Source organism: Pistacia vera, unplaced genomic scaffold (assembly GCF_008641045.1).
Source record: "Pistacia vera cultivar Batoury unplaced genomic scaffold, PisVer_v2 Contig1129, whole genome shotgun sequence".
NCBI classification, from domain to species: Eukaryota; Viridiplantae; Streptophyta; class Magnoliopsida; order Sapindales; family Anacardiaceae; genus Pistacia; species Pistacia vera.
In genome coordinates, this window is record NW_022195170.1 from 33,683 (window position 1) to 47,245 (window position 13,563).

Below are 13,563 nucleotides of genomic sequence, written 5' to 3' on the forward strand. Positions count from 1 at the left end.
TGGTATTTATTATCTTACTACTAATGTAACTTTAGATATTTTACTTCAAATTTCTAAAACTTTTGCTAAACATATATATGATGAAAACATTGTTTTAAAAATGGCAACAAAATATCGGAAATATGGTTAGATATTCCATTTTTATATAGATTATCTTAGGTTTAAATTACACGTATTTAAATGTATGGTTACTGAGATAGACCATAATTTAGATTATGACTATAGCTCTTATTTGATAGACTTTAATAGAAAATTGGAAAGCTTTTTTCTTTGTATCAGACTAGGTACAATAGAACGCCCAGTGCCAGTAGAGATGACTAGGACCCTGATGAAGACATTTATCAACAAGGATCGAGCATGTGGACGTGTATGGAACACACAATAGTGGTGTTGGTGAAAGTAGTAGCTCCAGCTCGTACAGATATTGACCAAATGAGTTGCATCGGTACCTGCAAATAGACATGTCCTACATGATAAAGAAGGAGAAACGTGAGATGGATCTTGCAAGTTGATTCCCCATGGTAGCCCAAATAGCACGTGACATTTTATCTTTGCCAATTTCAACAATTGCATCCAAATCAACATTCTGCATTGTTGAAGACAGAAGATGCTCTTTAACCAATGAGATGGTTGAAGTCATAACATGTTTACGGGATTAGACTTATGCAGACAGAAGACTATAGTAGCACCTTGAAGATCCCAAACTACTTGACCTCTTCAAAAACATAGATTTGGATGTATATTTTCATTGGGGGTACTTGTTGAACTTCCTGGGCTTGCAAGATCAGGTGGTCGTCTTCCCATCATCACGGTATGTCTCTGGTCTAGTCGTCTGCTACTGGAAGCAGCAAGAACATTAGAATTCTCCTTTCCTCAACCCCTTCACACCCAAGGTCCAGCAAGCCAATTACATAATCAAACTGCAACAACATTCAAACATACTCTTAACCATTGTCAAAAATTCTTTTGGCATTAAAATTCACATTAGAACATACACAATAATGCCATCTGCCAGGCTAATGTGCCACATGCAATACGAATTCAAGTATAAAAATTATGTAGTTAAATGAATGTTTCTTGGAAACCCTATCAAACACTTCTAGAATGGCTAGAAGGGAGCTCCAAAAATAGTTTTCCTATTTGATTTGACCACAAGTTTTGATTAGCATACAGAATCTGCGGATATTTTTGCTAAGTATCTGATAGTATAAGATTAGAATAAGTTTGCTCTTGAGATTAAAGATCCAATTTTTTCCTTCAGTTCTAAAAGAATGGGATGAAATGTACAACGAATGTCCACATGGCATCAACATTTTAGAAAACTTTGCTCGGTATTTTTCTGAATCTGAAGATTCAGTTGGCACTAAAACAGCAATAAAAATGGTAGGGACAGCAAAAGCAGATAAACAGAGATTAAAAGGGCTTATTGTTTCACATCTGAACCAAATACCTTTTTTTGCCTTCTCTAGTTTTTGGGGCAATACTTTAAGATTCATCGGAGCTTGCCCCGACATTAATTCACCAATGTCAATTGTTTCCTTATGCACTATCTATGAAGTAAACCAGTCAATGATATGAATATCTGCCGATGGAGTTTGGAAACAATATCAATTATCCAAATAAGGCAAGAGCATTCCACAATACTAGGCTAACTAGAAGACCAAACTTACCTGATATCAGATAAATTATGTGTATACCGCTTAGGTATTCCAGAAGCTTCAAGTGTTGAATAAAAGCTTTAGTGTCCATCATCTCCTCCTGAGAAGGAAGCAATATACGACCTGATAAAGCACCAGCTATCCACTTGCTTTGCAATTCACACATGGGAAAGGGGATAACCTGGTGCCATTAACATGCAAAGATTCACTTTCACCAAAAATTAAGTATCGATAAAAAAACAAGGGCATATCATTTCAAGCAGAGACGAACCTTCCATGGTAAACCAACAAAAGAGCCATGGGCCAACCTGGTGGAAAAACATGCTTGTATAGTGGCCCCACACGGTTATCATCCACAGTCACATAGCCATTGGTATCAAGAAATGGGAATGATACTTGTACCTTAACAATGAGATGCTATATCATATTCATCCCTGAAGTATTTTGAACTACTTACTAATTGCATCACAAACATAAATTTTGGAATAAATATTTAGAAAGACCAATTGAAAATATACCCAGTGCGTGTAGAATTACATCAGCAAGACCATATTGCCATTTCGGAAGACCACAGTTCATCTTTAAGGGCAATTTCTATCTGCATTTTTACAAATATTAGCATATTTTAACCATCCATCTCCCAGTACCATGATAAAGAAACTCCTGCCATGAACTACTTGTGATAGCAATTCCAAATATTTTTACCAGTGAATAGCCCATGTTATCGTATCCAGGTTGCTTTTCATATGTTCCATCCGCAACTGACCTGGAAGCAACATGAACTTCTCTGGCACTCCAGCAATTCCCTGCAGATATCAACGGCACTTGCAGAACTCCCTATTAAAACTATGACCTGTCCATGGCAGAGCATGTGAAAATAAGATACATATTAGATGTTAAAGAGCGATAAATAATAACGAGAAGTTATTTAAGAAACATGGAAAGTGGTACACCTCTAACAGAGCAAAAAATGGTTTACAATGCTAACTTATGAGAAAAGAGAAAGAGTTTCAAACAGTAGATCGCATAAAGAACTTGCCTCATAAGTCGATACGTTATAAGGTACAAGATATCAACTTTAGCCCCACTTTAGCTTATGATACATATGCTTGACAAAACTTTTGCTTCATTATAAAGTTGCTGAGGCTTTCACAACTAAATGAGGCAATCTCTGAACCACCAATTTTTTTTTTTTTTTTTAACAAATAAAGACTTTTCCTCATTCCATAGCAAAACAATTAAATTGGAGCTTTCTTTAATCATACACAATCTTCAATAACAAGAATTATTGGATTTCATATCAATATATAATGAGAGCATAAAACCTGCACATACTTGATCTCGATAGTGCTCCGGAGTACGATAATTGTGGCTATGAATTTGCTTCCCTGGCCATGAATCATGCCTGAAGAAAGTACAAGGAAAATAAGAATAAGAACACTGTTAAACATATTCATAAATATTTTCAAAAATACATCTCAAGGCATTTATTGGAGCTTTAGAAAACAAACTCATACTTCATATTCTGGTACTTCACAATTCATCACACTAGCCGATGAATCAATTAGTTTATAAGCTTTACACAAACGCACCTATTCTTAAAGTAATCTAACAAGTATAGATTCCCTCAAAAAACAACTTACCCGAATTTCAGCAATACAGTTTGAGAATAGTGCCCGTTACAAACAACTACGCATCATATATGTCATCGAAACTATCCTTATTATTTATTTTTTAGACCTTACTTTCCATTTATATTATCCATCAATTCACATTCACCACTTCAGTTTCAAACCTCGCCATTTCTTCAATACGAACTCTCTCGCAAACCTTCAAATACTTCAAAACCTCCGTATGACCCGGAAACCTTCTCGGTCTCCAGACCCGTCGTTTCGGCTTACGAATGGGTAATCTTTAAAACCCATTAACTCTCGTGGTAGTTGGTCCGAAGGGAACCGTATATCTAGATGGATGACGGGTCGTTTCGGATCTAAACCAAGAGGGTCGGATTCAACGCGATCAGTGTAATCCACGTACCGCCAATTTGGTCGTTTTTCTCCAGGACTACAACCTTGGGGCCTTCTCGACGAAGCTCACGAGCCGCAACCAAACCGGCGGCTCCGGCGCCTATTACTGCCACGTGGCGGGAATGAATTGGAAACATGGTGGGCAGATTGAGTTGGGTCATGAATGACTAATGATTGAATTAGCTGGTGTGCATATGAGTTTGCAGGCGGCCGTTTGGCGTGTTATAAATGAGTGACCGAGGATGACATGGGTTTTATATTATATTAATAAACAGTGAGAGTGTGCATGTGCGCCACATCAATCATGATTATAAAGTTTTACTTCACTTGCTTGTACTTGGCTTTTCTAAATTGTCTGACAGTTGTTTTTTCATATGGGAATTTGGGTCCGGGCCAATAGGATTGCCTAAAAAACCGAACCAAGACTGGTCTTTGAGAGACCAAGACCGGTCCTATAAGGCTTTGGCCCAAACTTGACCTAGGCCCAATAAGAGGGACTGGTCCTTGGGTTTGCACCTCCCTCAAGGCACGGGCCCAAACCCTCCCCCTCAATTTTTTACACACCTTTGGCAAATATAAAAAACTCAATGTTTTATATAAATTGACCATATATATATCATTCAATATTTTACATAATCTTTTTGTTACACCTCCAACCTAGTAGGGGTTTGGAAAGTAAGATCAAACAATATAACTGTACAATTACAAACAAGTAATCCTCAAACAGATTTTAACCATACAATGAAAGACTTTGTTAAATTTTTTAAACGTTCAAATTAATTCTTAAATGTCAATGACACACCCTAAAACTTCAGGAATTTAGCCACCATAAAGTTATAAACTACAAAGTTGACCCTGGCCATTAGTTTCTACCATTAAATTTGATGAAGATAAGAGCGAAATAGACATTTCAAAAATTAAATAAAAAGTAAAAGTCCAAAATTTTTAAATTAAAAATTAAAAAATATACAAAAATTGCCAAGTAAAACAATATAAAAAATTAAAAAAAGAATTGTGATTTATGATAATTTTTTTTTAAAATATTAAAAGATGGTCAAGGGTTTTTTTAAATATATTTACACATTGTCCGGATCTCTCTTTCTCTCTTTAAATCATTAATAATTTAATATTAAATATATTTATTATAGAAAACTACCTATATATATATATTTTTTTTTCAAGGATTTTTTTTCTATATTTCTTTCATCATTTTAATTTTAATTTATTTTATATTTTTTTAGGGCTATAAAAATTAAAAGATATTACAACTATATATTTTGGGAAGGATTTTTTTAAAATTTTAATTGCATTATTTTAAAGGGAGAACGACATTTTCCCACCCAAAGTTTGGCAAACGACACTTTTCCACCCATTAAGTTTCAAAATGATACTTTCCCACCATTCGTTAGGTTTTGTTATGTTTTTCGTTAATATTTTACTGAAAAGACGAAAATACGCTTAAATATTTTACTTTATAATTTTTTTTTATTTTTTAATTAGCCAAAAAGTCAAATATTGCAAAGTCAAAAAAGAAAAAATAGTTAGTCTCACCTAAAAAGTTAGGAATAATGCTATAAAATTGTTTAAAGTTAAATGATTTTAATATTTATTTATTTATAATGTCATCAATATCTCATCACTTTTATTTAATAATCTATTAAATTTATAATGTTTTTCATTTTTACTAATTAACATAGAAAATCAATATTCCTAATTAATTAAATAAACAAAGAAAAAAATGCATTTTTACATTTGAACTAATAAATAATCGAATAAAGATTTTGACTTAACTAAATTTTAATTTATAATAAACTAATTAAGAAATAAACTATTTAAAGGTATTTTCGTCTTTTCAGTCAAATATTAACAGAAAACACTAAAGAACCTAACAAAGGGTGGGAAAGTGTCATTTTGAAACTTGATGGGTGGGAAAGCGTCGTTTTGTCAAACCTTGGGTGGGAAAATGTCGTTCTCCCTATTTTAAAATTTTTAAGTTTATATATTAAAAAGTAAGGAAATTACAAATATATTTTTCAATGATATTATCGGGTAAAATGGTCAATTTTAAGTATGACTATGGAAAAAGTTTATTGGATGTGGTCTCACTGTTTGAACAGTGGAAACTAACTGTAGGGGCAGGTCAACTTGGATTCATCCAATGCCTACGTGAAGTTAAATCACATATAGGGATATTTTAATCATTTTATTGTTTAAGGGCATTTGCGTCCTTTAGTGATTCAACGAAATTTATGAATCATTTCAGTAATTTCACAAAGTTTAGTCATTTTTTTTTTTTTAAAAAAAATTAAGGGCATTTACCTCCTTTAATGATTCAAAAAGATTCAGGAGATCATTTGTGTAATTTCACAAATTTTAATCATTTTTCTGATTAAGGGCATCTACCTCCCTTAATGATTCAAAGAGATTCAGGAGGTCATTTCTATAATTTCATAAATTTTGAACTAGGACAGATGGAGTTATGATGCTAAAGGCTGGGTTCTTTTTCGGGTTTTTTTTTCCACCCGTACTCGAGTCTTGACTATTAAAAAAATCCTAAGGCTAATGATAATTGATAAGATTAATAACAAAAGCCTATGCCGCCAGCACCAGTGGTCTAGTGGTAGAATAGTACCCTGCCACGGTACAGACCCGGGTTCGATTCCCGGCTGGTGCATTAGTTTGCTTACCCTTTTCATTTCTCGTAGTTCATTTTTGTACAAATTGATATGATACTTTCCTTTTTAAAAAAAAATCGATTCATAGTTTGATCCCTTTAAAACAATAGTAATATTTTATAAATTATTCTTATAAAGTAACCACTATGTTTGAATCAAGATTTAAAAATAAATCTAATATAGTAAAATAGATGAGGTAACCTGTGTGTTGGATTTCATTCCATTAACAACTTCTTACAACCAATTGTATAAATCATAATTCCATTCTGATAATTTCAAACTACAATGCTTGGCTTGAGGTTTGTTAAATAGGCAATTTACATTAATGAATTATAGAAAAATAAATTATAACAAGGTTTTCATTTTTATTTTATTTATTTATTCTTGACAAGAACATACAACACCACCTATTTGAGTGTGGCCACTTTCAGTTTAAATATTACTAGATATTTTCATTGGGGGGTAATTGTTGAAATCTTCCTGGGCTTGCAAGATCAGGTGGTCGTCTTCCCATTCATCACGGTATGTCTCTGGTCTAGTGCGTCTGCTACTGGAAGCAGCAAGATACATTAGAATTCTCCATTCCTCAACCCCTTCACACCCACATTGTCCAGCAAGCCAATTATCATAATCAAACTGCAACAACATTCAAACATACTCTTAACCATTGTCAAAAAATTCTTTTGGCATTAAAATTCACATTAGAACATACACAATAATGCCACTCTGCCAGGCTAATGTGTCCCATGCAATACGAATTCAAGTATATAAAATTATGTAGTTAAATGAATGTTCTTGGAAACCCTATCAAACACTTCTAGAATGGCTAAGAAGGAAGCTCCAAAAATAGGTTTTCCCATGGTGACTTGACCACAAGTTTTGATTAGCATACAGAATCTGCAGGATATTTTTGCTAAGTATCTGATAGTATAAGATTAGGAATAAGTTTGCTCTTGGAGATTAAAGATCCAATTTTTTCCTTCAGTTCTAAAAGAATGGGATGAAATGTACAACGAATGTCCAACATTGGCATTAACATTAATTAGAAAACTTTTGCTCGGTATTTTATCTGAATCTGAAGATTCAGTTTGCACTAAAAACAGCAATAAAAATGGTAGGGACAGCAAAAAGCAGATAAACAGAGATTAAAGAGGGCTTATTGTTTCACATCTGAACCAAATAACCTTTTTTTGCCTTCTCAATAGTTGTTGGGGCAATACTTTAAGATTCATCGGAGCTTGCCCCGACATTAATTCACCAATGTCAAATGTTTCCCTTTATGCACTATCTATGAAGTAAACCAGTCAATGATAAATGAATATCTGCCGATGGAGTTTGGAAACAAATGATCAGATTATCCAAAATAAGGCAAGAGCATTCCACAATACTAGGCTAACTAGAAGACCAAACTTACCTGATAATCAGACAAATTATGTGTATACCGCTTAGGTATTCCAGAAGCTTCAAGTGTTGAATAAAAGGCTTTAGTGTCTTCCATCATCTCCTCCTGAGAAGGAAGCAATATACGACCTGATAAAGCACCAGCTATCCACTTGCTTTGCAATTCACACATGGGAAAGGGGATAACCTGGTGCCATTAACATGCAAAGATTCACTTTCACCAGAAAATTAAGTATCGATAAAAAAACAAGAGCATATCATTTCAAGCAGAGACGAACCTTCCATGGTAAACCAACAAAAGAAAGCCATGGGGCCAAGCCTGGTGGAAAAACATGCTTGTATAGTGGCCCCACACGGTTATCATCCACAGTCACATAGCCATTGGTATCAAGAAATGGGAAGTGATACTTGTACCTTAACAATGAAGAATGCTATATCAATATTCATCCCTGAAGTATGTTGAACTACTTACTAATGCATCATCAAAACATAAATTTTGGAATAAATGATTTAGAAAGACCAAATTGAAAATATACCCAGTGCAGTGTAGAATTACATCAGCAAGGACCATATTGCCATTTCGGAAGACCACAGTTCCATCTTTAAGGGCAATTTCTATCTGCATTATTTTACAAAATATTAGCATATTTTAACCATTCATCTCCCAGTACCATGATAAAGAAAACTCCTGCCATGAACTACTTGTGATAGCAATTCCAAATATTTTTACCATGGAATGAAGCCACATGTTATCGTATCCAGGTTGCTTTTCATATGTTCCATCCGCAACTGACCTGGAAGCAACATGAACTTCTCTGGCAACTCCAGCAATATCCCTGCAGATATCAACGGCACTTGCAGAACTCCCTATTAAAACTATGACCTGTCCATGGCAGAGCATTGTTAAAATAAGATACATATTAGATGTTAAAGAGCGATAAATAATAACGAGAAAGTTATTTTAAGAAACATGGAAAGTGGTACACCTCTAACAGAGAGCAGAAAAATGGTTACAATGCTAACTTATGAGAAAAAGAGAAAGAGTTTCAAACAGTAGATCGCATAAAGAACTTGCCTCATAAGTCGATACGTTATAAGGTACAAGATATCAACTTTAGCCCCACCTTTAGCTTATGATACATATGCTTGACAAAACTTTTGCTTCATTATAAAGCTGTTGAGGCAGTTCACAACATAAATGAGGCAAATCTCTGAACCACCAATTTTTTTTTTTTTTTTTTAACAAATAAAGACTTTTCCTCATTCCATAGCAAAACAAATTAAATTGGAGCTTTCTTTAATCATACACAATCTTCAATAACAAGAAGTATTGGATTTCATATCAATAATATAATGAGAAGCATAAAACCTGACACATACTTGATCTCGAAAGTGTTCCGGAGTACGATAATTGTGGCTATGAATTTGCTTCCCTGGCCATGAATCGATGCCTGAAGAAAGTACAAGGAAAATAAGAATTAAGAACACTGTTAAACATATTCATAAAATATTTTCAAAAATACATCTCAAGGCATTATATTGGAGCTTTAGAAAACAAACTCATACTTCATAATTCTGGTACTTCACAATTCATCACACTAGCCGATAAATCAATTAGTTTATAAGCTTTACACAAAACGCACCTATTCTTAAAGTAATCTAACAAGTATAGATTCCCTTAAAAAAACACTTACCCGGAATTTCAGCAATACGAGGTTGAGAATAGTGCCCGTTACAAACAACTACAGCATCATATATGTCATCGAAACTATCCTTATTATTTATTTTTTTAGACCTTACTTTCCATTTATTATTATCCATCAATTCAACATTCACCACTTCAGTTTCAAACCGCACCATTTCTTCAATACCGAACTCTCTCGCAAACTCCTTCAAATACTTCAAAACCTCCGTATGACCCGGAAACCTTCTCGGGTCTCCAGACCCGTCGTTTCGGCTTACGAATGGGTAATCTTTAAAACCCATTAACTCTCGTGGTAAGTTGGTCCGAAGGGAACCGTATATACTAGAATGGATGACGGGTCGTTTCGGATCTAAACCAAGAGGGTCGGATTCAACGCGATCAGTGTAAATCCACGTACCGCCAATTTGGTCGTTTTTCTCCAGGACTACAACCTTGTGGCCTTCTCGACGAAGCTCACGAGCCGCAACCAAACCGGCGGCTCCGGCGCCTATTACTGCCACGTGGCGGGAATGAATTGGAGACATGGTGGGCAGATTGAATTGGGTCATGATATGACTAATGAATTGAATTAGCTGGTGTGAATAATGAGTTTGCAAGCGGCCGTTTGGCGTGTTATTTTAGAGAATAAATGAGAGACCGAGGATGACATGGGTGTGTTTTATATTATATAAATAAACAGTGAGAGTGTGCATGTGCGCCACATCAATCATGATTATAAAGTTTTACTTCACTTGCTTGTACTTGGCTTTTCTAAATTGTCTGACAGTTGTTTTTTCATATGGGAATTTGGGTCCGGGCCAATAGGATTGCCTAAAAAACCGAACCCAAGACTGGTCTTTTGAGAGACCAAAGACCGGTCCTATAAGGCTTTGGCCCAAACTTGGACCTAGGCCCAATAAGAGGGACTGGTCCTTGGGTTTGCACCTCCCTCAAGGCACGGGCCCAAACCCTCCCCCTCAATTTTTTACACACCTTTGGCAAATATTAAAAAACTCAATGTTTTATATAAAATTGACCATATATATATAATTCGAAGGGGGTTGGGGTTAGGGGAAGTTTTTTTTTTTTTTTCACTTTCCCCCCAAATTTAAACTATAAATAACCCCATTTTCCTCCATTTTCTTCACAACTCACAATTCTCAATCTCTCATTCTCTCTACTTCAATTCTCAAAGTCTCTTCAATTTATATTTATTCATATTATTATTATTATTTATACTATTCAATTTCTTTCATTTTTCAATTTCATCTATTATTCATATTATTCAATTTCTTCAATTTTAGTTATTTATTATTTTATCATAAATTCATTATGGATTCCTGAAATTATGCATTCGAAGGATCATCCTCAAATGAGTATTATGGTCCATCCACTGAAAAAAATGAAAGGGTTTGATCCATTTTCACCCTTTGCAAAGGCAGCAATTCCACAACCAGAAACGACTGGGATTGTGTGTAGCCAAACACAAGCGAGTTGCGATCCCATTGGCACGACAAGACAGTCAAAGAGGGTCGTGTCTAGGATATGGCAATACTTCACCAAATCAAAACGGGCAAAGCCAAATTGGGAGGGGGAAGAAACGTGCGGGGTATTTAATTTTTGTGCAACCGTTATCGACTCTGAGTACGAGACTTCGACGATGTGGTGACACCTGGAGAAGAAGCACCCCTAATATATGCAGCTCAGACCGTCTGGTTCAACTTCAACTGCATTCGGAAGCAAATTCACACTCAACTTAATTTTAATCCACAATCCTCAACTCTCTCAGCTTGGCAATACAATGCACTCAAAGCACGAGAGACAATAACAAGATACATAGTTACTACATACTCTCCTGTTTCTTTATCTGAAAATCTTTATTTTGTTGAAATGATTAAAGATGTTTTTTGTCTAGCATATAGTCCTGTTAGTAGAGGTATAAGTAGAAGGGACATACTAAAACTTTATAATAAAATAAGAGATCAACTTAAAATAGAATTTGAAAATTTTAGGAATATATCTATTGCATTTACTTCAGACATATGGGTTGCTAGATCAAAAACATATTTTTTGAGTGTCACAATACATTACCTAGATCATAGATGGCGTTTACAACAAAAATTGATAGGTTTTAAACTATTATATGCTAAACATAGTGCCGAGACAATTTATTTTATAATTATTAAAGTTTTACAAGATTATTTATTAAGTGAGAGAGTTGTGGTGCTAACGTTTGATAATGCAGCTATCAATACCACGTCAATTTCTTTATTTGAAAAGAGATTGGATTCGCATGGTGACGGAATTTTTTTTACCAGAGATGTGCTTCCCACATTATCAATTTGATTGTTAAAGCAGGTTTAGAAGCTATACATTCGAGGATTGAGAAGGTGAGTGCAGCTATCAGATTCATCGTTGGTAGCAATACAAGATGGACTGAGTACGTAAAATATTGTCGCCAAGAGGATCCGCCGATTCGACCAAAGAAGTTATGTATGGACTTGCCTGTCCGTTGGAACTCCACGTACTTGATGTTGCAAAAAGCTATGCCAACCGCAAAACAAATTACAGAGTTCATCAACCGGAAGAACAATTCCGACGAAGTCGTTAATGATGATGATTGGATGGTTTGCAATGTTTTTAATTCATTTCTTAAAGTTTTTTACGATTCCACTAATATATTAAGTGGTATTTATTATCCTACTACTAATGTAACTTTAGATATTTTACTTCAAATTTCTAAAACTTTTGCTAAACATATATATGATGAAAATTTAAGCGACATTGTTTTAAAAATGGAAACAAAATATCGGAAATATGGTTATATATTCCATTCTTATATAGATTAGGTCTTATTGTAGATCTTAGGTTTAAATTACACGCATTTAAATGTATGGTTACTGAGATAGACCATAATTTAGATTATGACTATAGCTCTTATTTGATAGACTTTAACAGAAAATTGGAAAGCTTTTTTTTTTTTTTTTTTTTTTTTTTGTATCAGACTAGGTACTATAGAATGTCCAGTGCCAGTAGAGACAACTAGGACCCCGATGAAGACATTTATCAACAAGGATCGAGCATGTGGACGTATATGGAACACACAATAGCGGTGTTGGTGGAAGTAGCAGCTCCAGCTCGTACAAACATTGACCAAATGAGTTACATCGGTACCTACAAATGGACATGTCCTACGTGATAAAGAAGGAGAAACGTGAGATGGATCTTGCAAGTTGATTCCCTAAGGTAGCCCAAATAGCACGTGACATTTTATCTTTGCCAGTTTCAATAATTACATCCGAGTCAACATTTTCAATTAGTGGCCGCATTGTTGAAGATAGAAGATGCTCTTTAACCAATGAGGTGGTTGAAGTCATAACATGTTTACGGGATTAGACTTATGCAGACAGAAGACTATAGTAGCACCTTGAAGATCTCAAACTACTTGACCTCTTCAAAAACACAGATTTGGATGGTGTAAATATTGACGATGTAAATTAATTTAATAAAAACAAATTTATTTAATTATTTATTTGTGAAGTATGATTGTGTGAATATTATATTTATGTTAAAATTAAATTATCTCTTTAAAGTTTAAGTTAAAAACACCCTAAATTTATAACCAATTAACCATTCATTTATATTTATTTAATAATTAATTAAAAAATTTACAAATCACTCCCTAAAAAATTACATAAACCCCCTACATAATTTTCGATTTAGCCCCAGATATATAAAAAATTAGGGGGGTATTGATAATTTTTCAAGCCCATAGGACCGATCCTATGGGCCTAGGACTGGTCCTAGGGACCGGTTCGAGCCCTGATATTTCTCATGGGCCTAGGACCCCATGAGAAATGGTCCTTGAAGGACCGGTCCCATTTTGGGACCAGTCCTTCAAGGCCTAGTCCCGGGCCCAGCTGCTTAGCTCTACTTATATACAATAAGTTTTAAGGTTTGCCCAAATATTAACGTACTTTTTTTTTAATCATCTTGGTGATGTAGTCAGCTTGTATGCACCTTAACTAATCTCTCGAGGTCCTGAAATTAACAGTCGGATAGAGTTTAAGTGGCCACCCTTATTAGTGCTTGGGAGGATTCAAACTCAAGAGATTATG

General features: G+C 34.7%; 1 protein-coding gene, 1 non-coding gene and 1 pseudogene across 2 annotated transcripts; 1 reads left to right on the top strand and 2 right to left on the bottom strand.

The window, feature by feature from the left end:
- Nucleotides 1-824: 824 nt before the first annotated feature.
- LOC116142482 lies at nt 825-3,836 on the bottom strand (annotated as a pseudogene).
- A 2,452-nt stretch (nt 3,837-6,288) lies between these two features.
- Nucleotides 6,289-6,359, top strand: TRNAG-GCC. Its single transcript has one exon. It is a non-coding gene; the product is annotated as a tRNA-Gly (tRNA).
- Nucleotides 6,360-6,605: 246 nt separating this feature from the next.
- Nucleotides 6,606-10,131, bottom strand: LOC116142555 (flavin-containing monooxygenase FMO GS-OX-like 4). The gene is made up of 7 exons (XM_031427997.1): nt 9,456-10,131; nt 9,142-9,212; nt 8,492-8,644; nt 8,298-8,380; nt 8,040-8,175; nt 7,775-7,948; nt 6,606-6,996 (listed from the first exon to the last, which is right to left on the bottom strand). The coding sequence occupies exons 1-7, from the start codon at nt 10,012-10,014 to the stop codon at nt 6,793-6,795; spliced, it is 1,380 nt and encodes a 459-aa protein (XP_031283857.1). The 5' UTR covers nt 10,015-10,131; the 3' UTR covers nt 6,606-6,792.
- Between the last annotated feature and the right edge of the window lie 3,432 nt (nt 10,132-13,563).